Raw genomic sequence first — 27,712 nt, forward strand, 5'->3', positions numbered from 1 at the left:
AATGATCATTTTCTCGGAGATTAAGAACAGATTTTGTCCAAAGGAAACAGGCTGGAGCAGGTACAAACTTGTGTTGTCTCCTCTATGAGTGCTCCTGCTCACTTGCAAAGGATTTCCCCTGACTGTATGTTGCAGAGAGAGACTCACTATATTTTATGTCCCATTTATCAAAGCCACCGACAAGCAAGGAACCTGCCCCTTCGGGGTCTTTTCTTTCAGCCTTTGCCTGCATCTTCGTATTCTGGAACTGTGACATTCTGCAGTCAGGTCTGTTTGCCCAAGTCTCGGTGCAGCTCTTGTATGGCACCTTTAACAGGTTACCTCATAACAAGGGCAGGAGACCTGGCACATCTGACCCAGGTGGCCTCTTTCTGGAAAATTTCCAGACTAGCTCAGCTCCATACTAATCTATTCCTAAAATCTCAACAGTGGAGTAGGAGCTAACCTAATTCTAATATGATACACCCATAAATTTTAATGCTGTGCCTTAGCAACTAACCTCCCCGGCTGGCCCCTTAATCCAGGCCTGGGAACCAGGTTGTTTTCCCAGGTCTACCGCTAGCTAGCTCTTTGAGGGACCTGAGACACTTAACTTTATTGTGTGCCATTCTCCCATCTGCAAATCTTAAGAAACCTGTGAGGATTAATGAAATAATGTCTGCAGAGTTCTTTAGAAGAAAAGTGCTATGTAAACATGAAGTATTATTCTTCTGTTTATGAGAAGTTTTATAATATTGCCTAGGAGAAATTGTGACCTGCGTTCAAAAGCACCGTAAAGTTCCCTTTGGCTCTTGGGGCTGGAATTGGGTTACAATGGGGGAACTTCAAGGAATAGTTGACCTCTTCGACTTCATGTATGGGGAGACGAGAAATTCCACAGAGAACACATGTGCTGATGTTGGATTACCTTCCTCCTTGGGAAGCTTGATGCAAGACATTTGTATTCCTAAAAACAAATTCCTCTGTGAGCAGTCTCGAGAATCTCAAGTAGTGAAGCATCATTGTGTGTGCACTTCAAATTAATTCACTGATAAAAATAATCTGATGAAGGGTCACCATGTCCTATCTGTGCTCACTGACCACAATGGCTCTTGAGTCAAGGTGAAATTCTCACGTGATGCTGGAAGTTACACGGCAGTTTTTGTGTGACCTGCCAGTGTCTGATGTCTTGTTTCCTCCAACACTGTATAAGTTTCTGAACTAGAGGGGAGACTTGTGGCATGATTTCTCACTCCAGCAGCATGGAGTAGTATGGCACAGGTGTCAAATCCTGGTTTTTTTTTGGCTGCTCTAGAAATTCCACTGCTCAGTTCCTATACTTCTGAGAGTCGTCGTGGTGGGCATCCATCCCCTGCCAGTAGCTGATGATGAAGGGAACAGACTATTCAGGATTAATATTGGTTCACCCCCAAGGATTTTTTGCATTTGGGAAGGGGGATTCTTGAGGGCAGCACAATCTATAAGCCCATCCACAAATAAGACTACAGTGATGATGTGAAAGTGGGGCGTTTGCATCTATGGAGGAGGAAGGGAGAGCCTGTAGGGTTTCTAATTTAAGGAAGAGAGCCACTGTTAGCCCCTTCATCTCCTCTCTGATGCTACCTGGCCTGTGGACTTCATTGACATACTGAGTGTTCTTCGTTGGGCAGAAAGAAATATGACAACTTTGCAGCCTTCTTGATTTTCTGAAAAAGATCTGGCACTTAGAATTTGCTAGTTTGCCAAATGACAGCTGTTTGCCTCCAAGTCAGGCTTTGCTTTTATAAGAGACAACGATTGAAGGGAAATAATGCCATCTTATAGAGGAAGAGACTCGTGGGGTCTGCCAATTTCCCAACACGGCTCTGGAGTCTCAGCAGGCAGGGCACCAGGTATTTTTGTTTTTATTCTTATTTCAAAAGATCTGTGATGCTGTTTCATAGTCTAAAAATAGAGTATCTGCCAGCTGAGATTTCTCCCTGATCAGTCTCATCCTATTTGCTGTGTTTTCCCCTCCAGATTTCTATTTTATTATTATTTTTAAAATATAAATGAAAGGTCAGGTAATACTTTCCATATTTCATAATAGGATTGGTCCTGGAAGAATCTTAGAAAAAAATATCTTCAAGACATTGGCTTGAAATAGAACAAAAACATGTCAAAAACATGTTTTTCTAGTTGCAGAAAGCAGACAGGAAAATCTCACAGTGGTGATCTGCTATCTTCTCTATAGCACAGTGGTGATGTGCTATCTTCTCTATAGCCCCCTTTAGTGAGAGGTTGTGTCCCTCCACACGAGACACTGAAAAATGCTCGGGAGCCACTATCAGGTCTCATGGTCCCAATTTCGAAGCCCAGGGAACTCTGTGCTACCACCTAGTGGCAGACCTCAGACACAGCAAGCTGTTTGCTGGAATCCGGTTTGAACTTGGCTGTGGCTGAGGCTGTGGTTTGGCTCACATCCTTATAGAGCTTTGTTGCCAGCCATGTAGACTTTTTCTATTTTACTCCCTGTGCCCCTCTTTTACTTTTGCATGTTGGCACTTCATTTCACGTGTCTCCAGAGGCTGTGTTTTGGATTTTGATATATTTGGTCTTTCAGAAAGGAGGCAATAATGCAAACACCTTTGACAGCAGGTAAATCACAAACTGGCTGACCCTAGAAAGTGATAAGCACAAGGAGACAGACTGAGGATGGAAAATGTGTAAGGTTTATTACTCTTCTACACCGGCTAGGTCTGTTTTTTTTTTTTTTTTTTTTTTTTTTTTTTAGAATGTTCTGATGTTTTCCTCCAGTGCTTTTCTACCACTCTTCACTGTTGCTTAGATTTGGGGATCTTCAAACCCAAGTTTGTTCAAGGATGGCAGTCTGGCTTTCAGAGGTATGATAGACACAGCTACCTATCAACATCCAAAATGGCATAACCCTCCTCATGACGAGAAAACAGCTGGTATTTGTAGACCCTCCCATGGTTGGTGTTGACATAGCCCTGTGGCATTATCCTGCTCCTGTTAGCTCATTTCACACGTGCAGAACCACAAGGGAGGCGCCAATCTCCCCTGGGGCCTCTGGGCCCGGACATTGTTTTGTTCTTGTGTGTATCCTGAGTGCCTGGGAAGTTGCAAAGTGCATCATTTAAACGTTTGCCTTTGGAGTCAGACCTCTTTTTGACTTCCAGATCTGCCTTTTGGGTGACGCGTGGGCAAGTATCTTAACCTTGGTTCCCCATCTGTAACATGGGGGTGATGTGGATATGTGTATGTGTGTGTGTGTGTGAGAGAGAGAGAGAGAGAGAGAGAGAGAGAGAAATAATGCATATTAAATTCTTAGCGCAGAGCCCGGTACATAGAACGTGTTTGGTAAGGATGAATCAGCACCAGAAAAAGTTTCTTGAGTGGAAAAGTGAACCAAATGAGCCATGGCCTTGCTTCAGAGCAGAGGACACTTGGCTCACAGTGAGACGAGGAGGCCAGTAGAGATGGACTCCTACAGACATGGCTTTGTGTGCGCCGCTTCTCACCAGAGCCACTGGCTGGAGCCGAGTGCTTTTGTCTCTTGGCAAAATCAGTGAAAGCGAAGCAAATGGTCTTAATTAACCTGTGCTTAAATTTACTCTGTAGCTGCTGGACTCAATTAAGGAGACAGAGGAATCAGAGTCCTATGAGCAATTCTCTGTAGTTTTTCGTACTTTCTTCGAGGGTCTGGGAGTCTAAGCATGTGCTTCATATCCATGCCAGCCAGACACCAGGGAAATGAGCAGATATGGCAGTTTGGTAGAATATTTAAAACAAAACAAAAAAAACCTCCAAATGTTATTAGAAGGGGGAAATCCCCCCACTAAACCTACAGCTAAAGTTTAGATTTGGGGTGTGTGTGTGTGTGTGTGTGTACAAAAAAATTCCAGATGTGAAGCTACAAAACATCTGGTTGGAATAACTTTTGTGCTGGACTATAGTTACAAGCTATTTATTATGAATCTTGGGATCCTGTTATAGATTTTGACCGGCTCCCAGGTTTCTAATTTAGCAAAGAGTTCCTATATTTAAGAAAGTGTGTATCTTCCTATTTATCAGACCCCGAATTGTGACTCACACCCACTGTGTCTGCCCTTCGAGCTTCGAATTCCCCATGTCTGAGGATTTTTCCCTTCAGAGAGGAGATGCACTTGGGGGTGGCCCTTCCCTGAAGCCGCAGCCAGGTTTGCATGAGCCGTCATGACAGATGTTCTGCTTAGAAAGCATGTTCACTTCACAGACGTCTTGGTGTGGGGGCGTCGGTATCAAACGACAGCTTGCAGGAACTGTACTTTGCCAGATGAAGTCACTGTTAATAATGCCTAACAGCATATACACCTGGTCATTGTTCATGATTACTTTAGTGGTAGTGGAGGGACACTCTTAATTTTTTAAAACAGACCTCTTTAATTTGAATTGTGACCATACTGTGCATTATGTTTGTGATTTAAGAAAAATCACGAGAATCCACTGAAGGCCTGTGACGTGCAGGGTCTTGACTCCACCATCCTTAGGAAAGGAGAGGGTGAGGGAAGGAACTTGGGAGGACTTGGAGCTGGGACAAGTGGGTTCAGATGGTACGTCTGCCATCACTGAGAAACTGTGGACAGCTCCCAAACTCATCTCAGCCTCACTGGGCACGAGAATGCTCTTTGCAGAGTCGTGGTTCTCAGCCCTGGGTGCACAGTGGAATTACCTGGAGAGCTTGGGGAAGCATCTAGGCCTGGTCCTTAGGATCAGTCAGATCTGAGCTCCCACCAGGGGGGTGGGAGACAGTGCTGGTCTTTGTGAAGTACCACACAGGAGTCTTGATTTACAGCTTAGGATGAGGCCTACAGGACTGTAGGGGTAAATGAGGCTAGCTCCATGAGTGCCCCCTTTCTTATCACAGACACCAGAAAGGGGGGCAAAGAAGAGAGTCGATTACTCAGATCTTACACCTTCTCTGAGCAGCAGTTTTCTTGTCTATAAACTGGGAATAGTAATAATACTTATCTCACGGAATTTTAATAGGAATGAAAGCCGTAGCACTTAGCGTGTAGCATCTAGAAGAAACTTAATGAAGCTCAGATCTTATTAAGTTTTGTGACATAGTATGTTCGGTGCACGTGGATCCAGCCTGTGTATAAACAGGCATATACATCATGTTTGGATCTTCTCTGAGACATTTTAACAGCTAACCTTTCAGGATAAAACCGAAGATGCAAATACTCAGCACACTTCATTAGCATAAGTGCTAATATAATGCAGCTGTCCTGTGGCTATAAAACACTGACGACTGTGTCTCTGCTTGGCATGAGGAATATTATTTTTTCTCTTTCTGAGCTGATTCAATACTCAACTTTGTCATTATTTGAGTTGGAACTTTAGATTGCTGCATTTTAATGCACTCTACTATTAAGGATTGTTGGACGGCTGTGTGCAAATATTTTTGTTCTCACGATGTAGTCCTGGCCCAGGTAGCCCAATGGGCAAAATATGATTTACACAAATATTATCGTTTCTATAGTGTGTACTGAAAAGAAACCTTAGAACAGAGTGGGAGAAAGCTTTGCTCTTGGTATGCTCAGTCATCTAGGTGGCATTGGTTTCTAAAGAGGGGACTTTTCATTCCCCGCTCACGTGCCCCTAATCTCAAAAGTCCTGTGTTTCTGGATGAATATTTCTGTTCCAGGGAGAGAGCAGAACGCTTGCATGAGTGTTTCTTGCCAAGATGAAAGCAAGATAGGAAGAGGGAGGCTAGCAAAACCTCAGGCATGTGTCAGGATACCGGGGGGTTCTGTTTGGAGTTTCTTTGAAATGTGTCTTGTCTTTTTCTGCCTAGAACAAGGAAGTGACCTGTAAGAGAGAGAAGTGCCCCGTGCTGTCGAGAGACTGTGCCCTTGCCATCAAGCCGAGGGGAGCCTGCTGTGAGCGGTGCAAAGGTGATTTATGTCTCTGCTGCCTTCTCTTCTGGCTGCTGCTTTGGGCATTTTTATTTCTCTTTTTCTCACCTTCCTCTTCACTCAGCTCTTGGCTGGGATGCGAGTGGGTGTTGGAGGGAAGCTAGTGTGTATGTCTGTTTGTGTGAGTTTGGGGAGGTTGGTAGCAACGGGGACTCTGCGGACGGATGAATGAAAGTATGGGGGACACGTGCAAGTTCAATTTACTTTCCAATCAAGCTGCTGAAGTGTGACAGAAAAACTGCAAACATGGGTACAGCACCCATGGGTGCTGGTTCGCGCAGGCGCACAGCTTATTCTGTCTAGAAGTTGCAGCCATTTTTCTAGGCTGCACGCCCGCCCTGCCTTACCTCTGCCAGAGGAGTCTTTAAATGAAGCCACAACAATTGAAGTTATTGTTGTGGCCCCTATTAACTTTTTTCTTTCCTTCCAAATTGAATCAAAGTTCCTTCCTTTGCCTTTGGAGCCTCTTGAACATATCCTTACCCCAACTTTCCCATGATCCTCCAGTGCGTGCACTCTCTTCTGAGCCTGCTCTTCCTGGTGTTGCCTCTTGGCCTCAGCTCAGGTCTCTCCTCCCCAGGGGTCCAGATGCTCAAGATCCCTGGCCGTCCCTCATCCCTTCCCCTCTAGGTTTCTGTAGCACACAGAAGTCCACAGAGATACTTTGGTGATGTTCTTTTCCTTCTTCATCACCTCACGTGCATTCAGTAAGCTGCTAGCTTGAGGACGGGAGCCAGGGCAGCTCTGACATCACCTGGCATGTGTGTGGGTATTGTCGAACAGAGTGGGGCCCTCTGGAGGCCTCAAGAGCACCGCAGCTCAGGATGTGGGCCCTGGAGTCACAGGGCCACGCCAGAATCCCGCAGTCCTGGGTGCAGAGTGTTTGCCAAAGTTCGAGTCCACTAGGAACTTCAGAACGTGACCTCATTTGGAAATAGGATCTTTGCAAGTGTTATTAGTGAAGATCAGGTCATACTGGTTGAGGGTGGCCCCAAATCCAATATGACTGGTGTATTTACATCAAGAAGAGGAGACAGACACACAGAGAAGACAGCCATATTATGAGAGAGGTAGATAGAAATACTTTGGCTCTGTGCCCTGGGACTCTGATTCATTTGTTCTGGGGAGGGGGCTGGACATCTATTTTTGTAAAAAAGCTCCCAAGAGTCTGGATGGGGAAACCACTAAACTAGATCTTGACCTAGTACCAGGTGATTTTTTTTTTTTTTAAAGATTTTATTTATTTATTTGACAGAGAGAAAGATCACAAGTAGGCAGAGAGGCAGGCAGAGAGAGAAGGGGAAGCAGGCTCTCTGGAGCCTGATGCAGGGCTCGATCCCAGGACCCCGGAATCACGACCCGAGCCAAAGGCAGAGGCTTAACCCACTGAACCACCCAGGCGCCCCCCAGGTGATTTTTATCCCCCAGAAGAGTATACACTTTTTTTTTTTTTTTTTTTTTTTTGGTGGGAGGGTGGGGAGGCTTAAAGAACCAGCAGAAGAACTCTACAGATACTGGGTCAACCAAAGCCCATGAAAAAAATGGTTTTTCAATGAAGTATAGTTGACTCTCAAAGTTACCTTAGTTTGAAGCGTACAGCACAGTGGTTCTCTGTGGTTCGCCACACTCTGTGTTCTGCTGTGTTCACAAGTGTCGCTACCATCACTTCACCATGCAAGTACACACCATACAGGGCCATTGACTCTAGCCCTGGTGTGTGCCACTCATCTCCATGACTTATTCGTCTCATAATATTCTAAAGCCCATTTTTAAAAAATTTTTTATTTTTTATAAACATATATTTTTATACCCAGGGGTACAGATCTGTAAATCGCCAGGTTTACACACTTCACAGCACTCACCATAGCACATACCCTCCCCAATGTCCATAACCCCACCCCCCTTCTCCCAACCCCCCTCCCCCCAGCAACCCTCAGTTTTTTGTGAGATTAAGAGTCACTTATGGTTTGTCTCCCTCCCAATCCCATCTTGTTTCATTTATTCTTCTCCTACCCTCTTAACCCCCCATGTTGCATCTCCACTTCCTCATATCAGGGAGATCATATGATAGTTGTCTTTCTCCGATTGATTTATTTCACAAAGCATGATACCCTCTAGTTCCATCCACATCATCGCAAATGGCAAGATTTCATTTCTTTTGATGGCTGCATAGTATTCCATTGTGTATATATACCACATCTTCTTTATCCATTCGTCTGTTGATGGACATCTAGGTTCTTTCCATAGTTTGGCTATTGTAGACATTGCTGCTATAAACATTTGGGTGCATGTGTCCCTTCGGATCACTACATTTGTATCTTTAGGGTAAATACCCAGCAGTGCAATTGCTGGGTCATAGGGTAGTTCTATTTTCAACATTTTGAGGAACCTCCATGCTGTTTTCCAGAGTGGTTGCACCAGCTTGCATTCCCACCAACAGTGTAGGAGGGTTCCCCTTTCTCCGCATCCTCGCCAGCATCTGTCATTTCCTGACTTGTTAATTTTAGCCATTCTGACTGGTGTGAGATGATATCTCATTGTGGTTTTGATTTGTATTTCCCTGATGCCTAGTGATATGGAGCACTTTTTCATGTGTCTGTTGGCCATCTGGATGTCTTCTTTGCAGAAATGTCTGTTCATGTCTTCTGCCCATTTCTTGATTGGATTATTTGTTCTTTGGGTGTTGAGTTTGCTAAGTTCTTTATAGATTTTGGACACTAGCCCTTTATCTGATATGTTGTTTGCAAATATCTTCTCCCATTCTGTCAGTTGTCTTTTGGTTTTGTTAACTGTTTCCTTTGCTGTGCAAAAGGTTTTGATCTTGATAAAATCCCAATAGTTCATGTTTGCCCTTGCTTCCCTTGCCTTTGGCGATGTTCCTAGGAAGACGTTGCTGTGACTGAGGTCGAAGAGGTTGCTGCCTGTGTTCTCCTCAAGGATTTGATGGATTCCTTTCTCACATTGAGGTCCTTCATCCATTTTGAGTCTATTTTCGTGTGGGGTGTAAGGAAATGATCCAATTTCATTTTTCTGCATGTGGCTGTCCAATTTTCCCAACACCATTTATTGAAGAGGCTGTCTTTTTTCCATTGGACATTCTTTCCGGCTTTGTTGAAGATTAGTTGACCACAGAGTTGAGGGTCTATTTCTAGGCTCTCTATTCTGTTCCATTGATCTATGTGTCTGTTTTTGTGCCGGTACCATGCTGTCTTGATGATGACAGTCTAAAGCCCATTTTTAATGACATCCCATGAATCTCAGTATTGAACAAAGATCGTGTGAACACTTCAAAACACACTATTACATAAAATCCACATTTCAAGAATTAATGCCCAATTACTTATTAATAACCATGATTATCATAGCAAATTATAGTCGTTGTTAAAAAAACTAAAAACTAAAAAAGCAAAATAAAACCAAAGACAGAGATTAGAGTTATGCCATCACAAGCCAAGGAGCACCTGGAGTCACCAGGATGCAGGAAAAGGCAAGGAGGGGCTCTTTCCTGGAGCCTTCATATGAAGTGTGGCCCTGCCAACACCCTGATTTGGGGTTCCTGGTCTCCAGGGTTATGAGGGAATAAATGTCTGTTGTTTGAAGCCACCAAGCTTGTGGTAATTTATTATGGCCGCCCAGGAGTTTCCACTGAGCATTTCCACATTTCCCCTTGAGCAGGTCCAGACTTGGAATCTGTCTCCCCCAGTTCCCTCCCATGAGATGGGGATAGTAACTGTGTTGGAGGGAATTGAGTGGGAAGGTCTCCATTCAAAGTGCTTAGCACAGTGCCTGGTGGGTAAGCATTTCTTAGTTAATGTAAGTATAGTAGGTGCTCTTGAAATACTTGTTAGGCTTGGGTTAGGGTTAGGCCTAACCCTAACCCTAACCCTAACCATATAAAAAACATACCTTCTGAAGCCTTTTGGGACAGGGACAAGTAGGGTGGATGATATTTTTTCAGAGCCTTCTCAATCAGCCATTTACCTATCACCCCCTTCCTAGGAGTTGGGAGTTAGATGTTTTACCCATGTGACTTCCAAGAGCTATCAATGCAAGGCCTGAAATGTTCCTTTGTCAGCAATCTCCCAAGCAGATGGTCAGATAAAGTGATTCCAGTGAAAACACATTAGCAAGCCAATGTGTGTCCAGCTTACTGTTGTTTCATCTTAAAGAAGCTCCTTTTTTCATTCTTAATTTTTAAACTGCTTGTTTGTCATCTATATCTTTCCGTGCTTAGCAAGGATGCCTTGCCAGCGAGAGGCCAGTTGGACATCACAGACTGGAAGTGTCGTGTGTTAAGGGAACATGCCCAAGGCTTCTGGTTCTGTTTGCCCATTAACTGTGGTACAGAAGGGAACTTTCTGTTGCTGTAGTGTGTCACTGTCTTTCCTGATTGTCCTGCTGTTTCCTGCATCATCATTCTTTCCTCTGATTATCCTAATCTTCCAAGGGAAAGAGACACCCAAGACACATCCGTTTCCTGAGTGTCTTTTTGAGCTTAAGAAGATAAGCTTCTTCAGGGGCGCCTGGGTGGCTCAGTGGATTAAAGCCTCTGCCTTCGGCTCGGGTCGTGATCCCAGGGTCCTGGGATCGAGCCCCGCATCATCGGACTCTCTGCTCAGCAGGGAGCCTGCTTCCCCTTCTCTCTCTGCCTGCCTCTCTGCCTACTTGTGATCTCTGTCTGTCAAATAAATAAATAAAATCTTAAAAAAAAAAAAAAAAAGATAAGCTTCTTCAAATTAAACTGGGCCCAAGAATAGACCAGCAAATTCAGTGTCCTGAGATCTCTTTCTGATAGTGGTGTCAGCCTTTTGGGGGAGATCAAAATCCCCAACCTGCCCTGAGGTGGTCCTGCGTGAGAGAGACTCATGAATGCATCAGACTTCTCAAGCTCTGGTGGTTGATGTTAGAGTTACCTACTTCATTTTCTTTATTTCTGCTTTATCACATAGTATTTGTCTTGTGGATTTTAAGAGACACAACTGTATTTGCTCTTAGCTACCAGTTTATGTTTTTCTGATCAGAATAGTAACATATGCTCATAGAAGAAACTTTAAAAAATAGTCTGAACTGTGGGAAAGCAGAAAATAAATTTGCTCACAATCCCACCACCCAAAAGTTACAATTGTTAATATTTGGAATATTTTTTTCTGTATTTTTTCCTGTGTAAAAGTGTTTATTTAGCTGATATCTTAGAACTTATGTTGCATTATTTAAAAAAAAATTTTCACTTAACCTCAGGGTATAATATCTTTTCAACTTATTTGGAAATATTGGCCCTTGATGGGTACAAATGATTCCGTTGTGGGAAGGTAATACCATTCACTGGGTCGTTTTCCATTTTTGGGCATCGAGGTTGTATCTTGGATTTTAGCTTTGGACAAGATTAAAGACAAACAGCTGAAACCAAAGATCAGGTACAGTGAAGTGAGGACTGGAAAGAGAGAATCAGGAGGAGCGTTCCCTGGGTAAAGCGAAGACATTAGTGTGAACCCACAGATAACTCTGGGTTTGGTTTCCAAAGGAATCTGGATGGATGTCTCCTTAACCCTTTTGTGCCCTCTGTTCACTCGGGGGAACAACAATAACAACAACAAACCTTTAGTGTGCAGCAGAAATTCGGAGACAGTAGCTGTGTTTCTCCTAAGACCTCTTCCAAACATCATCCTCCATGACAACACTGCGGGTTTTGACTTTTTTGATTCAAGGAGGGTGACTCAGGAAGGAATTGTATTAATGAGAATTTTGTCAATAATACTGTATTTTGGAGCAGAATGATGTTTAGGCAAGATTGTCTCAGGGTCAAATAATTTTGATTGGATCAGGGAATAATATGCAATTAATTTTCCTTGGGAAAGAAAGGGAGCTTCTGGTTTTGGATGAGTTAACACATGGTAAACAGAGAGCTGATGGACTTAATTCATCTGTATTTTGAAGGGCATTTATATTCAGGGGTACCACCTAAGGCTCATTCTAAAGCTGCTCACCAAACACACTAGGCCACAGTATGGTCAGGACTGTTGGAGAGGTGAGCACAGCACGTATCTGACCTGGTGGGATGGGTAGACGGTGTAGATCTACCAGGCCTCCCAGCAGAGACAGCGCTTCTAGAAGAGCCAGGCATGCAGGAAGGTAAAATCCAGCATTGCTAACTGGGTGAAGCAGTAGTGAAAGCTGGCTCGCTGCTTTGACTTTCTCTTGAGTATTATTTTTTGTCGGTCCTTCCTCTTATCTGACGGAATCATGAGTGTAAGCAGTAATTCTGAAAATGCAGTGGACTACAGAATCACTTGTTAGATGTAGATTCCTGAGCCTTACCCCCTAATAATAATCGTAACTGAGAGCACCATCCTCTTCATCAAAATAGCAGCACCTGCTACAGGCAATCCTAACTCAGAGCCAGGCATGAAGTCTCCACAGCTTAGGGAGGTAGGTACTACCTTAGCGCCATTTTGCAAATGAAAAAATGGTAGCACCGAGGGGTTTCGTGACTTTCCCAAGGTCACAGAGCTAGAAAATGATGGAGATGGGGCATACAGTGCGGCATCACCAGCAGGCTTGCAGGCCTGTTGTATCAGAAACCCTGGGCCTGGGTGCCTGGGTCTACATTTCCAGCTCTCTATTGGCCCTCTCATGGGGGTTGAGGCTTGAGAACCGCTGCTACCAGATGAAGAAAGGACAGGAAGACAGCGTGGGCCTTCTTGTTGAGGGAATGAGAACCACATACTTACAGGCTGTTGGTTGATATCTACTCTGATAAACACATCTTTGAGATGAAAAAACTCTTTGCACTTTGTAGCCATGAGGCCATCATGTTTCTCTGACTCTATGTACTCCTCTTATTTGGAAATTGTATATTACTACAATGATGGTGTAAGAGATAAAGTAAAATAGATAATGGCCAAAAAAATACAACTTGAATGTTTAAGGTTGGTGAATATTTATCAAAACTTGTTCCCAGTTATTCAGTTGTGTAATAAATGGGAGAGAGCTCGATCCCCCAGAATTGCTAACCCACCTCCCATCATTCATTGGGACTTTTCTCTCTTCCTCTTTCCCTTTCTAGCATAATTATATAATTTTAACTTCAGTTTGATACCTGTTACATTAATATATTTTCATACCAAAAAATTTAAACAAGAGGGAAAAAAGTCTTACTTGAACTATAAAAATTCACTCTTCTCAGAAATAACAACTCTTATCAATTAATTGGGTCTTTCCCAGAACTTTTTTTAGTTTATTATGTATTTATTCATACATATATGCATATACATATATACGTAATTTCATATGTGTGGCTTATATTTTTACATAAATGGAATTAAATGTTACATCATCTTTTATAGTTTGTTTTTTAAAAATATTTCAACAGGGGTGCCTGGGTGGCACGGTTGGTTAAGCAATGCCTTCGACTCAGGTCATGATCCTGGAGTGTGAGGATCAAGTCCCACATAGGGCTGTGTACTCAGCATGGAGTCTGCTTCTCCCTCTGACCCTCTCCCCTCTCATGCTCTCTCTCACTCACTCGCTCTCTCTCAAGTAAATAAATAAAATCTTAAAAAATTTTTTTTTCAACCATAGTAGGACGTAACAACTTTCCCGTGACAGTTCATGCTTTTTAACCCTTGTATGGATTCCATAGCATTCATGTAGAGTAATTTATGTAATGTCTCCCCACTGAGAGATGTTTAGCTTTTTGGTTATTTGCTAAGAAAGGAACCTTGCCATGACTATTGTAGACACATGTGTATGTTTCTTAAGGACAGAAACCTGGAAATTGATGTGCCATGGGGAAGGCATACAAATGCTCAGTTGAAAAGGACATTATTTGGAGGGCTCCAAAAAAAGTCAAGACTAGTCTCCATTCCTATTTTCCTCATAGTTTTTAGGTCCTTTCTTCCTGAAAGGTGATGGAGGAGAGGAGGGAGAGCTAGTGTTACACTTGGCAACATTTAGACATGTTGGCTAGCTTCACCTTAAAATCCTGCCTGTCACTCCTGCCGATTCCTCATTGTAGACTGCCACACGGATACTCGTATCCCAGTTCTTCCCTGTTCTCCACTTACGTCCTAGTACAGGGTATATGGTATATTTTCCATCCTCTTTCTGTGGTTCAGTGAGAAATGGTAGCAAGTGTGAAGAACCTAGCTGAGGGCTATCAGTTGCTTTCGTGCTTTTCAGTGTATTCAAGAAAGCACTGATAGTCGTCAACATGTTAAAACTCAAATGATACTATTTTCACAGAATTTGGCCCAAAGCTGCCAAACTACAGTTTGGAAGTTGACTAAATTTAGAATAAAGGCTGGATAAAGAAAGGGGGAAATGTTTTCCTTGCCTCATATTTCTGAGACTGATCTTTCAATGAGAAATACCATTATTGGTATCTTTGTCCTCCTAATCATCAACGTACTCTGCATTTGAAGCATTTGAAAGTACTCCGAGATTATCACTTTTTGTTTGTTTTGATACTTCTAATATGTGGAAAGTATGGAGAAGAGAAGGCATATTATCGGCTCATTCTTTCTTGGACTGTCGCTTAACGAAGTTTGGGCCACATAAAAATCCCATATTATGCAATGTCTATGTTTATGCCCATATTTTATTCTATGTGTGCTGTATATTTGGCCACTTTTGTAGTTAGTGTTCATAGCTTATTTATGATTATGTGGGGCTTGATTTCATTCCTTTAAATAATTATAGATGTTTATATTTATTGGATCTATGACCATGCCCATTCTTTAAGGGTCCTTCCAAGTTATTCCCATTCTTTGTTTGAGCCCAGGCTGCTAATGAGGAACACACATTTCTGACGATGGACATTGTTCCTGTAGGAAAACACAATCTTTTATACATGGATCACCTTCTGGTATGATTAAAAGTGGAACCTGCTTGTATCTCCCAAGACCTCTGACTCAAGGCTTGTAAAAGCCATGGGCTTTGCCTTTCAGTTAGTGTCCTTGACACCCTGTGGGTATGGGATTGAAGATTGGTTTTCAGACCTTAGCCTTGTTATTACCTTCAGAGTAGTAGTCCTGAAAGGACTTGTTTTTCTGAAATGCAGGATACTGGGTCAGTTGATTTACACTCACCATTTGGTGCTCACAGTGGTGAGGTAATTTTGATCTTTCTCATTTTACATATGAAATAGCTAAGGGCCCAGGGAAGTTAAATCATTCATTTGTCAAGGTGTTAGTGACCCACGGCTCAGCCAGAGAGTGTCCATACCCTCAAGAAGCTTGCTCTACTGAGGAGCAGAGGAATAGCATCCCCTGCGGAAGTTCTCTAGGGAAGCTATGCCAGACCTAAGGGGAGGAGGACCGCTTGTGTGCAAGGGACTGGGGAGTGTTCCAGGGAAGGCTTTCCAGAAGGGGCAGCTCACTTGAATGAACAAGGAGTTAATCACATCCGAAGCGAGCGGGCTGTTTAAGGGAAAGCTCCCAGGTGAAGGTCACGGTATGCACAAAGACCTGAAATCGTTCTTAGACATTATCAGCCACTCATCATCATTTAGGGAACTTGATAAAATGCCAGTTTCTGGGCTGTCCTTTAGACCTACTGAATTAAAACAAATCTGGAGTAAGCTTTTGTTGATTTGTTTATTGTTCGGGGAAGGGAGAAGGGATCAGATAAAAATGTAATAGAATCCTATCATGCCCTGAAACAAATAATACATCGTATGTTAATAATAATAATAAAAAAAGAATCCTATCATGACTTCGACTTATTTTCCTCTGAAAAAGATGTTAATATTGAAAAGGAAGTTGTAGGATAGATCTGCTTCGAGATAGAAATATAACGATTCATATTTTCAGAAGAATTCTTAGAAAGGTTGTGTGTGTGTGTGTGTGTGTGTGTGTGTGTGTGTGTGTGTGTATCCATGCGTGCATTTGTGTCCATGTTTCATTCATTCATTCAACAAGTATTTACTGATCTACATGCCAGGTATTTATGGGATGGCGCTGCTTACCAAATTGTTTTTAACTCTTATGAAGTCAAAATATTCCTTAAAACAGAAAAGTAAGTAAATTATAACTAGTTCTTCTCAAGCAAGTATTTCAGTATACTTCTGAGATTATATTATGCTAAAGGAGTTATAAATTTCATCCAAATAGCCTAACAAGAGGGCAAAGATTAATTTAATTTGAAAAAACTCAAAATTGTTTGATGAAAACAGATGAGATCATTAAGAGACAATCACGGTTTGGGCAGCTTTTCTGTATTTGCTTGGACTTAGACTCACCCTTTAACTTGGGGTTCTTTCATGAACAATAATGTATTTGTTATCTGAATATATGTTTGTTATTAGTGGATCATAAATGAATAAGGTGTGTTTCCAACATTTATGGGTCAAATTCCATCCTCTTCATATAGAACATGAAATATTAATTGTCTGCATTACTTTGATGAAAGATATAAGAGAATAGTCTTTCATTTGTCAAGTGGGATTTATTTTCCACAATCTTCTTTTGTCTTTGATTTCTCTGTGCTTTATCTTATTTTTCTATGGGTCGTGATCCCATGGGTTGCATTTCTTTTAATAGTTTAACTTTTATATTTGATTTAAAAAATATCCTATGATGTCTCATGAAATGAAAGAGGCAAAACATAAATATTTGCTTACTAATTTCTAAAATCAGGCCAACTGTCCTGGGCTCTGATAAAGTTTGGAGAGCACAGCATGCATGGAGAATTTTAAGGGGATTAGGCTCATTTATATAGACTGATTACTGACCAAAGTAAAAGGGAACTATGAATAATGGTAAAAGAGTGAACATTATTAACTATAGGCTACCTTTATATAGTTCAAGGTTAAGAATTAGGGCTTCTTTTGGTGTTGTTTGGAGAGTGACCTGGAAGGTGATCATGTCTTTTATAATACTGCTTTGGGGCTATGTAGAGGGAGGCAATCACTTACCATGTAATAGGAATGAATAATAGGAATCTTTAAATTAAAAAAAAAAAACTTATTTAAAAATGGTCACCCTCCCTATGTTGACAGAGTAAATTGTCCTATTGTTTAAACATTTTAAGATGGAAAGGCTGTTAGCCCTGTGCGAATCTGGTTGTTTTCTTTTAACCAAAGTTTTTTTGGCCCTCCTAAGGGTAAATTGATTGTCGCCCAAACAAGAGTGGCTCTTTGCTCAACCTTTGTTTTCCTTTTTTTAGACATGACCAGATTCTTTAGTAGTGATTTATATGTGATTTACCCAGATGCAATTTGCCTCAGCTTTCACATTCCAAAAAAGGAATGAGCTGTCCTCGGGTTAATGCTCTAATATTCATTTAAATTATACTGTGAACTATAGTTAGAGAAGAATTTGGAAGGAATGACAAATCTGAATCTTTAGATTTTTATAGTTTTTTTTTTTTTTTTAATATTTAGCCCTGAGGGAGTGGTTATTGTTATTCTGATTTAACAGATTGGGAAACTGATGTTTAAGGATCTGAAGTGATGTTGTTGAAGATCCCACAGTTGCTGAGAGGTGGGGGAGGGGACTTAGACTCCCACTGCTCCTATTCCTGGTATCACACTGCCTATGAGATAAGAAGGGAGGAGAGACCTGGAGAATCGGTAGGGCTCCAGAAATAAAGGAGAGAGGGCCACGCTGACCTCTGTTTTTTCTTTGCCTTTGCCACACCCCTTCTCCCTTCACGGGCTTCTATAGCCTGGGTGGGCCTGCAATTTCAGAGGAAATGTGTGGGCTGAGTTTTGTGGAGGTGATTAGAAACAACATGTGGCTTAGGAGGCGGCGGCTTTTCTTACTAACTGACATTTTTTTCGGAACCCCTAACTTTTTTTTCTCCTTAGTATTCATGACTGTTTATATGGCAGCAGTGCCCCCGTGAGACAATTTAGATGAGCTTTAGTCTTTTGTGAGTATGTATATGCCTGCTTTCCTAAATTTTTTTTTTTAAGATTTTATTTATTTATTTGACAGAGATCACAAGTAGGCAGAGAGGCAGGCAGAGAGAGAGAGGTGGAAGCAGGCTCCCTGCGGAGCAGAGAGCCCGATGCAGGAGTTGATCCCAGAACCCTGAGATCATGACCTGAGCCGAAGGCAGAGACTTAACCCACTGAGCCACCCAGGCGCCCTAAAATATTTTTAATAGAGAATGGATTCATACAATTAAAACTACACACAGCATCTATGGTCGCAGTAAAGCTTTCTCTCCCTTTTCACTCTGACCAGCTGGTACCCTTTCCTGGAGATAACCATTTACCTTCCAGAGCCAGCCTCTGCATACTATGTGTGTATATGCGTGTTTCATTTTCAACCAAACGAAAGTATCCATTAGCTTTACTTCTAGCAGTTGTAATGCGGAAACCCTGACGTATCACTTAAAACAAACTGCATTGCTTTGGAAAACATTTCACCATTCAGCTACTCAATTTCAAGGCCACTGTTATTTTTACCATGATTTTGAGCTTAGGAGAATTTCTGATATGTTTCTTGATGAAATTGTTAGATTGATGGAATGCCTGCATATATATTTTAACTTAGACAGTGTAACTAATTTTATCTACTCAGCCCCAGAAATTTGAGGGGGGGTTGTTTATAGGTTTTTAAAGACAAGAAAAAAAAATAACAAGACAAAGAACTAGAGAGCTTTATTTCCCCCCTTCTTTTTCTCTAACTGAAAAATACGTATAAAATGATGTATTACATAGATTGGTTTCCCATAATATAAACCAGGCTCTTTTGGCATTTAAACAAAAATGACCCTATTTGTTTAAAAATATCTTGTTAACATTAAAATCATACTTTACAAAAATCTGTTTTAGTTGTTAAAACATAAAACAGAGATGACTTTCCTTGTCAGACTTGTCCCAGCCCATTTATTCAGGGTCTTTGTTTTTTAAATTCTGTAAGATTTTTGGAAAGCAGTTTAAATGAAGAGTTTGTGGTTGCCTTTAAGTTAGAAGGTTCGATTTCCAAGGCTTGTTGTGGGCTTGGGTGGATCAGTTTTCATTCTTTTTTTTTGTTGTTGTTAAAGATTTTATTTATCTATTTGACATAAAGAGACACAGTGAGAGAGGGAACATAAGCAGGGGAAGTGGGAGAGGGAGAAGCAGGCTTCCTGCTGAGCAGGGGACCTGATGCGGGGCTTGATCCCAGAATTCTGGGGTCATGACCTGAGCCAAAGGCAGATGCTTAATGACTGAGCCACCCAGGCACCCCAGTTTTCACTTTTCTAAAGTGGGCAAGTTGAGGATGTTTTTTTCATTGTGGTGGAGGCGCTCGTGGCCCTGGTCTCCCTTTTGTATCATATGCAAAGTGCTTCAGTCAGGTATGGGCCTGATAGCTGTATTAGAACACAGGTGTTCTCACCATTCAGCTACTGATGCATAGTCTGTGAAGTTTCTATTGGGAAATAACAAGTAATGACAAATGTAGTGGCCTAAAATAACACTTATTTATTATCTTAAAGTTTCCATGGGTTAGGCTTCTAACACAGCTTAGTTGGGTCTCATAAATCTCCATTCAGGGTCAGCCAAGGCTGTGGGCTCGTCTGAGGCTCAAGATCATCTTTGAAGCTCATGTTGTTATTAGTAGAATTTAGTTCCTTGCAGCTATAGAATGGCTTGTTTCTTCAGGATCAGCAGGAGAGCATCTCTCTGACCTATAGAACCTTTTAAAGGGCTCATATAGTAGGTCATGCCCACTCAGGTTAATCTCCTTTTTTAATAACTCAAAAATCCTCTGCCTTCGGCTCAGGTCGTGATTCCAGAGTCCTGGGATCCAGCCCCGCATCAGGCTTTCTGCTCAGCGGGGAGCCTGCTTCCCTTCCTTTCTCTCTACCTGCCTCTCTGCCTACTTGTGATCCCTGTCTGTCAAATAAATAAATAAAATCTTAAAAAAAAAAAAGAATGTTAATTATACCTGCAAACTCTCTTTACCTTTGCTAGGCGAGATACTCTAATCACAGGAGTGCCATTCATCACATTCACAGGTCTTGCCTACAGTCAAAGCCCAGGGATTACACAAGGTGGATATATTAGGGAGTAGAAATCTTGGGGTCCATCTTAGAATTCTACGACTCATACTCAGAATCATTCTGAGATGCATGACAAGTAGACAAATCTATGGAGAATGGTGCTTAGAGCTAGAAGATAGCCTACAGATCACACTGCATACTGTTATGCTAACAAATGCTGACTCTTGGCTGTTCTTTCTCTTCCTCTGGACTGGTGGCCACCAAGCCCTGCAAAGTCCGTCTCCTGCCTGTCCTCTATCCTTCTCTTATTCTGGACTTCTCCAGAGAGAAGACCTTTTATCATTTCCCTGTGTTCTGTGCCCACCTCCTGCCATAGGCTTTTGCACATGCTGTTTCCTCTGCATGGGCTGCTTTTCCATCTGATGTCATCTAGTTAATCTGTACCCTTTCTTCAGTTCTCACCTGAGAACCGAAGAATCACTTCCTTAACTCCACAGCCACTTGTAATAAAATTAAGTGTCCCTCCTTTTTAAGAGGAGGCACAAATGTGTTTGAATATTCTGATTTTCTGTAACAGCCACTAAACTGGAGGCTCTGTGAGGGCAGCGGCTATAGTGGTCTCAGCTGTGATCACTGCCTGGCACACAGTGGTGGCCTACTGGTTATATGTTGGAAAAAGGGAAGTTGGAGGAAGACAGGAAAGTTTGGGCCAAATTTCAGCCTTCCCTAGTTAGGACTCATAAAGTCAGCGGCACATTCAGTGCGTTACTATTGAGTCATATGCATCTTAACACATCGTAAGTCCTTTGGGGATTCTGCATGGCTTAAAACAGAGTTGAGTAAGAATTCAAGGGAGAGAATAACAATGTATAAACAGGAATGAAGAATGGATGAATGTCTATAAATCAGCTCTAGATTCCTGATACTTTACTGTTTCTTCACTGAAATCCATATAAGGTTAAAAAAAAAAATCCTTAAAATCACCAACCTCTGTGTATTTTAATGTGGTACTGACTCTAGTGTGTTTTTAGTGTTAACAGACTTGGTGATAACCTCAGTGTAATTTTTGGTAGCTCTTTCCTTGTCTTGTGCAAAGTTACCCAATAATATTATGCAACAATGACTTCAGATTTCCTAGTTACCATCAATTTGGTATGATTTTCTGTTTCTTTTTATCACAGCATATAGAACACACCTCTAATTTAGCTTTGAGTTTTCTGCAGCTGCTCTTAAAACTATTTGTGACTGCTTGTAACTTGCCCGCCATCCAGAGTAAAACCTCTCTGCTCTTGAAGATGATTTTCCCCCTCTGCTGTCCTATGTTTCACTATAGGAATGAAATCATAGTGACGCTTATCATCTGAAAATGTCTTGGAATCAGAACACTCTAATCTCCTCTGAGGCTTCTAATGGCATTGTTTCATGGAGGCTATCCCACCAAGAAAAAAAAATTGAGAGGTTCTGAGTGGAAAGTTGGGGTGCATCATTAGAAATTACAGGAAAGAAATGATATGACACAGAAGCCCCCAACACCTGTCTAGGTTCTCTTTGATTTCCTGCTTGAGTTTGGCAATTGCAAAATTGACAGTATGTCTGTATGTGTGACATGTATCTATTTATGATGATGCATGAATGTACATGCATCTATGTCTTATTTTAAAAATGATCATCATGCTGCAATTATAACCATTCTTCTTGAGCTTTGATCGGTGCCTACTCTCTTTATCTTCAGAAAAAAACTGGCACTTTTTTTTTTTTTTTTCCTTTTAAGACCAATGTTCTAGGCTTTCTTTTTAAGAGGAGTCTCATCCTGAGAGCTAATGTGTATTTGCCTTAGAAATCTGTCTGCTGGAGAGGCTGACATTTAGCTGTACTGATGATAATGGTGAACAAAGTACATTGGTATGTCCATGAACTTGAGTGCATCCTTCACTCAGATGAGCTTATTTACACTGGAGCCAGCTAATTATGTTTCTAGTAGCTCGTTGGTTAAAGGGCTCAAGATGTTTATCTGCAGACATGCTTGGGCATTGACCAGCTGAGGTTTACCACATGAGGCAGCTCTCTGACTACCTGAGAATGTCTGGGCATTCCCTGAGCCATACCTGGGGCAGGCAGAGGGGTCAGATTTAAAAATGCACTTGGAGTTTTTGCTGTTTTGGGTTCTGGGGACTGTGGTATGGCCACCTTGATGAGGCCGCGAACGCAAGGGTGACAGCTTGAAACCTCCAGAGGGAAGGCCACATTGAGGAGCTAAATGCAAAAGCCAGGGTAATATGTTCAGGCATCTAGACAAGGAAATTCTGTGCTCTGAGGCCTGTGGGTTAGAGGATAAGCATAGAAATTCTCAGTCATTTGAAGAATGAAGTGAAACTGGACTAGACTTGGAATTAGATGCAGAATCAGTTCCCAGCTCTGTCACTCGTTACTTGACCTTCGCCAATCCACCTCTTTCTGGATCTTCGTTTTGTCTTCTGTAAAACACAGAGGTCCTGAACCTAGATGCGTCTCAGCATTGCCAGGGCTGATGTGAGATATTCAGATTCTGGAGTCCCACTCCAGACCAAGTGAATTGTAGTTTCCAGTGAGTGAGGCCCAGACATCTGTATTCTTCTTTTTTTTTTTTTTAATTGTGGTAAAATATATACAGCATAATTGCCATTTAAAAATGTATAGTTCGGTGGCATTAAATGTGTTTGCATTGTTGTGCAACCATCACCACTGTCCATTTTAAGAACTTTTGCAAGTTCTTAAATGAGTTTCCCAAGATGAAACTCATCCCACTAAACAGTAATTCCCTATTCTCTATTCTCAGCCCCCAGTAACCTCTATTCTACTCTCTGTCTCTGTGAATTTGCCTCTTCCGGGTATCTTGAAGAAGTGGAATTATACCATGTTTGTCCTTTGGGAACTGGCTTATTTCACCTAACATAGTATTTTAAAGGTTCATTCGTGTTGTAGCATGTATCATAATTCCTTTCTTTTTTGAGGCCAAATAAGAATTTGTTTTGTGTAGATAGCATCTTTTGCTTATTCATTCACCCAGCAGTGGACATTTAGGTTGTTTCCACTGGGTATCTGTATTCTTAATTAACACCGATGTGGTTCTGATGTTCAAAAGGCTTGGAAACCACTGGAATTAACGTTCTTCTGGTTATTCTGAGTTTGTGTGTAGGAGGAGTCTTAGGAGGAGGGTGAGATATAAAGTCAAAACTGAAACGATGTGACTGTTGGTATTCTTAAGTTATTTATCTAGGTATATAAAATAAACAGCCTAACCTCTGATGCCAATCAAATGCCCTAAACTCTAATCAAGTATTCTTCGTCTGCTCTTAGGAAGAGAAGAAGCTTCACAGACCCAATTGCCTCCAATGTTAAAATACATAATTGCTTGTACAGTGCTTGTCTTCCCAACTCTTTGCTCAGGAACATCATGGTAGTTCAAAATTGACTGTGGTGGGAGGATTTACACCTTGGAAACTGGAATACCCTACAAAATCAGGCTTTTCCCTTTTGTAGAGTTGATTATTAAACATTAGCAGTGCACCACGGACTACATGGTAGGTGTTCAATGTTTTTCTTCTTTTTAACACTAACAAAAGAAACACATTTTAAAAGATAAGCCTTTGTTGACAGGCTGAAACCCAGAAATCCATGGTTTTAGGGTTTAGGAAGTGCAGATGATTGATAGTACAGAGCTCCCATTCAGCACCTCTCCATGAACTCCATGTTGGATGAGGTGCGGGTTTCTCTGTTGGTGGTGATTTCTCCTCAGCCCTCTTCAAGTATGATCATGCCTATCAGTGACTGCTTTTCTTGTCAGATATCTGGCAGTCTCTTCTACAGCTTCTGCCCATAGGTGAAGGTCTTTTTCAGTTTTGTCCTGTTTTTAGAGGCTGAATTTTTCTTTTTAATGCCCTTATCTACCCATGTTTCAAATGTAAAGAAGACCTCCCTCAGTTTCTGTGGCAGGAGATCAGAGGGGGGCCACACACAGTCTCCCAGACGACTCTACAAATATGTTTGGGCTGTTTAATCAGACGTCTTTTCTGCTGGCCACATAGTCCTAAAATCCTCCCACGCAAATGAGGCTCAGCTCAAACCTTCTAGAAAAGAGCTTAGGTAAAGGAGGTAGCAGATAAGAAGAAAAAGATGGGCTGTAAGAATCTGCATTTTTATGGCTCCCCACCCCCAACCCCCAAGGGGTGCCCTTAGCCTTGGACTGCTCTTTGACAAATGCTTGCTAAAAGTGTAATTGGCAAACACAGGCAGGCTTCATCCTGCAGAGGAGAGGCTCCTAGGTAATGTGTGCATCAAGCCTGATTTTTCCCATATAAACATTTTTTTTAATGATATAAAAAGGGGCATGCCCCACAGGTGTATTTTGTAGACATAGACAAGCTTATTCCAAAATTTATATAAAAAGGCAAAAGACCTAGAATAACCAAAACAATTTTGAAAAACAAGAGTAAAGGGGGAAAAATCAGTCTACCCATTTTTAAGACTTAAAATATAGCTGCACTAATAAAGACAATGTGGTACAGCAGAGGGGTAGATGTATACATCAGTGGATCAGAATGGAAAGCCCAGAAATAGACTCACACAAAATGCACAACTGACTTTGACAAAGGTGCCAAGGCAATTCAATGGAAGAAGACTGACCCTTTCAACATCTGGTGTGGGAAGAATTAGACACGCACAGGCAAAAAAATGAACATGATTTAAACTTCATATGTTATATAAAAATTAATTGAAAATTTATCGTGAACTTAAATGTGAAACACAGAACTATAAAACATGTACAAAAAGCATATAGGAGAAAATCTGTGGGACCTAGGGTTGGGCAAAGAGTTTTTTAGATTTGACACCAAAACACTGTCCACAAAATGGAAAAATTAATGAACTTCAGTAAACATTTTTGATTTGGGGAAGGCCTTGTGAAGAGAACAAAAAAATCTTACTAGAAAGTGGGAAAGAGATATGAGGAGGTGTTTCACCATATTGCATACACAGATGGCAAGAAAACTCATGAAAAGTTACTCAACATCATTAGCCATTAGGAAAATGCAAATCAAAACCACAGCGAGGTATTACAACTCACCTATCAAAATGGCTAAAGAAAAAAATAGCATGATTAACACCAAATGCTGGTGAAGATGTAGAAAATCTCTCACATATTGCTGGTAAAAATATCAAATGATTCAGCTACTCTGACCATGAGTATAATGGTTTATAGAACTAAATACACACTTACCCTATAACCTAACAATTGCTCTCTTGGGCAATTCCAGTAAAATGAAAACCAGTGTGACCTCAAAACTCTGTACACAAATGTTCACAGTAGCTTTACTCATAATAGGCAAAAGCTGGAAGCAACCCACATGGTCTTCAGTCAGTGAATGGTCAAACTGATGTATCCATACTGTGGAATGAAACTTGGCAATAGAAAGGAATAAGCTATTGATCTGTGCAAAAACTTCTTGGATGGATGTCAAAACAATTATCCTGAAAGAAAAGAGCCAATCTCAAAAGGCTGCATACTGTGATTCCATTTATATAACATTCTTGAGTAACAAAATTATATAGATGGAGAGTTGATTAGCAGTTGTCCAGGCTTAGGGATGGAGGTAACTAAAAAGTGGAGTGAGTATACTAATAAATGAATAGCCTGAGAGGGCTTTGTTGTGATAATACCGTTCTGAATGTTTGTTGGTTACACAAAGATGCACATGTGGTGAAACTGCATAGAAACCCACACACCCAGACACACAGGAGCACGTGTAAAGCCAGTAAAGTCTGAGTAGGTTCTGTGGACTGCACCAATGTCCATTCCTGATTTTGATATTATATTATAGCTATGAAAGATAACACTAGGGGAGGTTGGGTGAAAGGTGCATGGAAAAAGATTTTTTTTTTTGTATCTTCCTGTGAATCTATAATTATTTCAAAATAAAAGGTAAAAGAAAAATGGGGGTGGTAGATTATTTCTGACAATTTTTCTGCAATAAGCCCTGAACATCCTATTTAATCAACCATAAAGTTTACACCTGTGTAATATGCTTCCCAAAGTGCAAAAATAGTGCAATGCAATTCATTAATCACAAGATGGCATTTCATATGTGTGTTGTGTATAGCTCATTTTTCTTCATGCTAGTCAGAGATTTTCATTGATATCCTTGAAATTACTGTGGGGAAACTGAGGGCTCCATTCATGACTCTTTGTGGCCACCATCATTTATCCTGTGATGTTGTTGGTGTTTGGCTGTCTTCAAATAAATCTTATTTTCTTAGGTTGCTGCCGTGTGCCCCAAACTGAAACATGTTCCTGTTTTGAAAAACGCATGAATCCGACCTTAGATGTTTGAGTTTGATCTTTTGATCCCTTATTATCTCTTATTATTTGTTGCTTCAATAAGCCTCGAGCATGGCATGGTTGGTAGCCCAAGGTAAATACCTTCGGAACAGAGTTTAAACATAGACCCACAAAATCAGGTCTTGCCTCTTGGGCCACAAAACCTGCATTTATTTTACTTTATAATATTAGTTTTAGACATTGCTGGAGCACGATTTTAAAGTATCACTGAAAGGGAACATGTTGTGTTCTCCAGATACCATTTTTGCGTTGGAAGCTGCCACATTCTAAGCTTCCTCTGTGTGCCTGGCGGGAACCAAATAATGAATGGACCATGGATCTTTGAGCAAGATAAAAGGAATGGCTGTATGACCTGGACAAAGTAACTCAGCTTTTCTTGAGTTCTTATTTAAAAAACTAAGGGTAAAATTTTCTGTCCTAGAATTCTTTCTGTGAGGATAAAATGAAATCACATGTGAAAACTCCAAGGACAGTGCCTCACCTGTAATAATTACCCAATGATTTGTATTTTTTCTCTTCTTCCCTTTTCTCTTGTTGGAGGATTCTTTATTAATATTTCTGAAAATGTTTTTTGGATCCCACCTTCGGAAATGACCTCTAGTGACATTTTGCCTGCCCACATTAGAAAACCAGTCTGAAAACTTCACAGGAAGTTTCTTTTCCTTTTTTTTTTTTTCCATATTTACTCCATATGAGCTCGGGTCAGTTCTTTCTCCTTTGTCTGATGAGGAGCAGTGGATGCTGGTTGTTTAACAATGGGGTGCTAAGGATAGAAGGGCTGGCCAGCCATGGCAGTGCCAATTCTACTGAGAGGGAGAAGCACTCCCATGTTCGGAAGAGTTTATGGTATGTCATTTGCAAATATCTTCTTCCATTCCATAATTGCACTACTAGGTATCAACCCGAGATACAAATGTGGTGATCTGAAGGGGCACCTGCACCCTAATGTTTATAGCAGCAATGTCTACAATAGCCAAATTGTGGAAAGAGCTGATATGCCTGTGGATAGATGAATGGATAAAAAAGATGTGAGATATTTAGGCAATGGAATATTATTCAGCCACCAGACAGGATGAATACTTACTATTTGCATTGACATGGATAGAACTGGAGGGTATTATGCTGAGTGAAATAAGTCAATCAGAGAAAGACAATTATCCTATAGTTTCACTCATATGTGGAATATAAGAAACAGCACATGGGATCATAGGGGAAGGGAAGAAAAACTGAATGGGAAGTCATCAGAGAGGGAGAAAAAACATGAGAGACTTAACTATAGGAAACAAAGTGAGGGTTGCTTGAGGGGAGGTGGGTGAGGGTATGGTGTAATTGGGTGATCAGCATTGAGGAGGGTATGTGATATGATGAGTACTGGGCGTTATACTCAACTGATGGATTAATTATTGAACTCCACATCTGAAACTAATGTACTATATGTTGGCTAATTGAATTTAAATAAAAAAAA

At 41.2% G+C, this 27,712-nt stretch overlaps 1 protein-coding gene across 1 annotated transcript in view; it reads left to right on the forward strand.

Moving 5' to 3' along the window:
• LOC111147356 (BMP binding endothelial regulator) overlaps positions 1–27,712 on the forward strand; it is a 252,678-nt gene that overhangs the window by 24,309 nt on the left and 200,657 nt on the right. The window contains exon 3 of the mRNA XM_022503357.1: positions 5,819–5,918. Coding sequence (XP_022359065.1) covers positions 5,819–5,918 — 100 coding nt within the window. The remainder of the gene's footprint in view (positions 1–5,818; positions 5,919–27,712) is intronic.

Source organism: Enhydra lutris, unplaced genomic scaffold (assembly GCF_002288905.1).
Source record: "Enhydra lutris kenyoni isolate GAN:26980312 unplaced genomic scaffold, ASM228890v2 scaffoldscaffold16, whole genome shotgun sequence".
Classification (NCBI taxonomy): domain Eukaryota; kingdom Metazoa; phylum Chordata; class Mammalia; order Carnivora; family Mustelidae; genus Enhydra; species Enhydra lutris.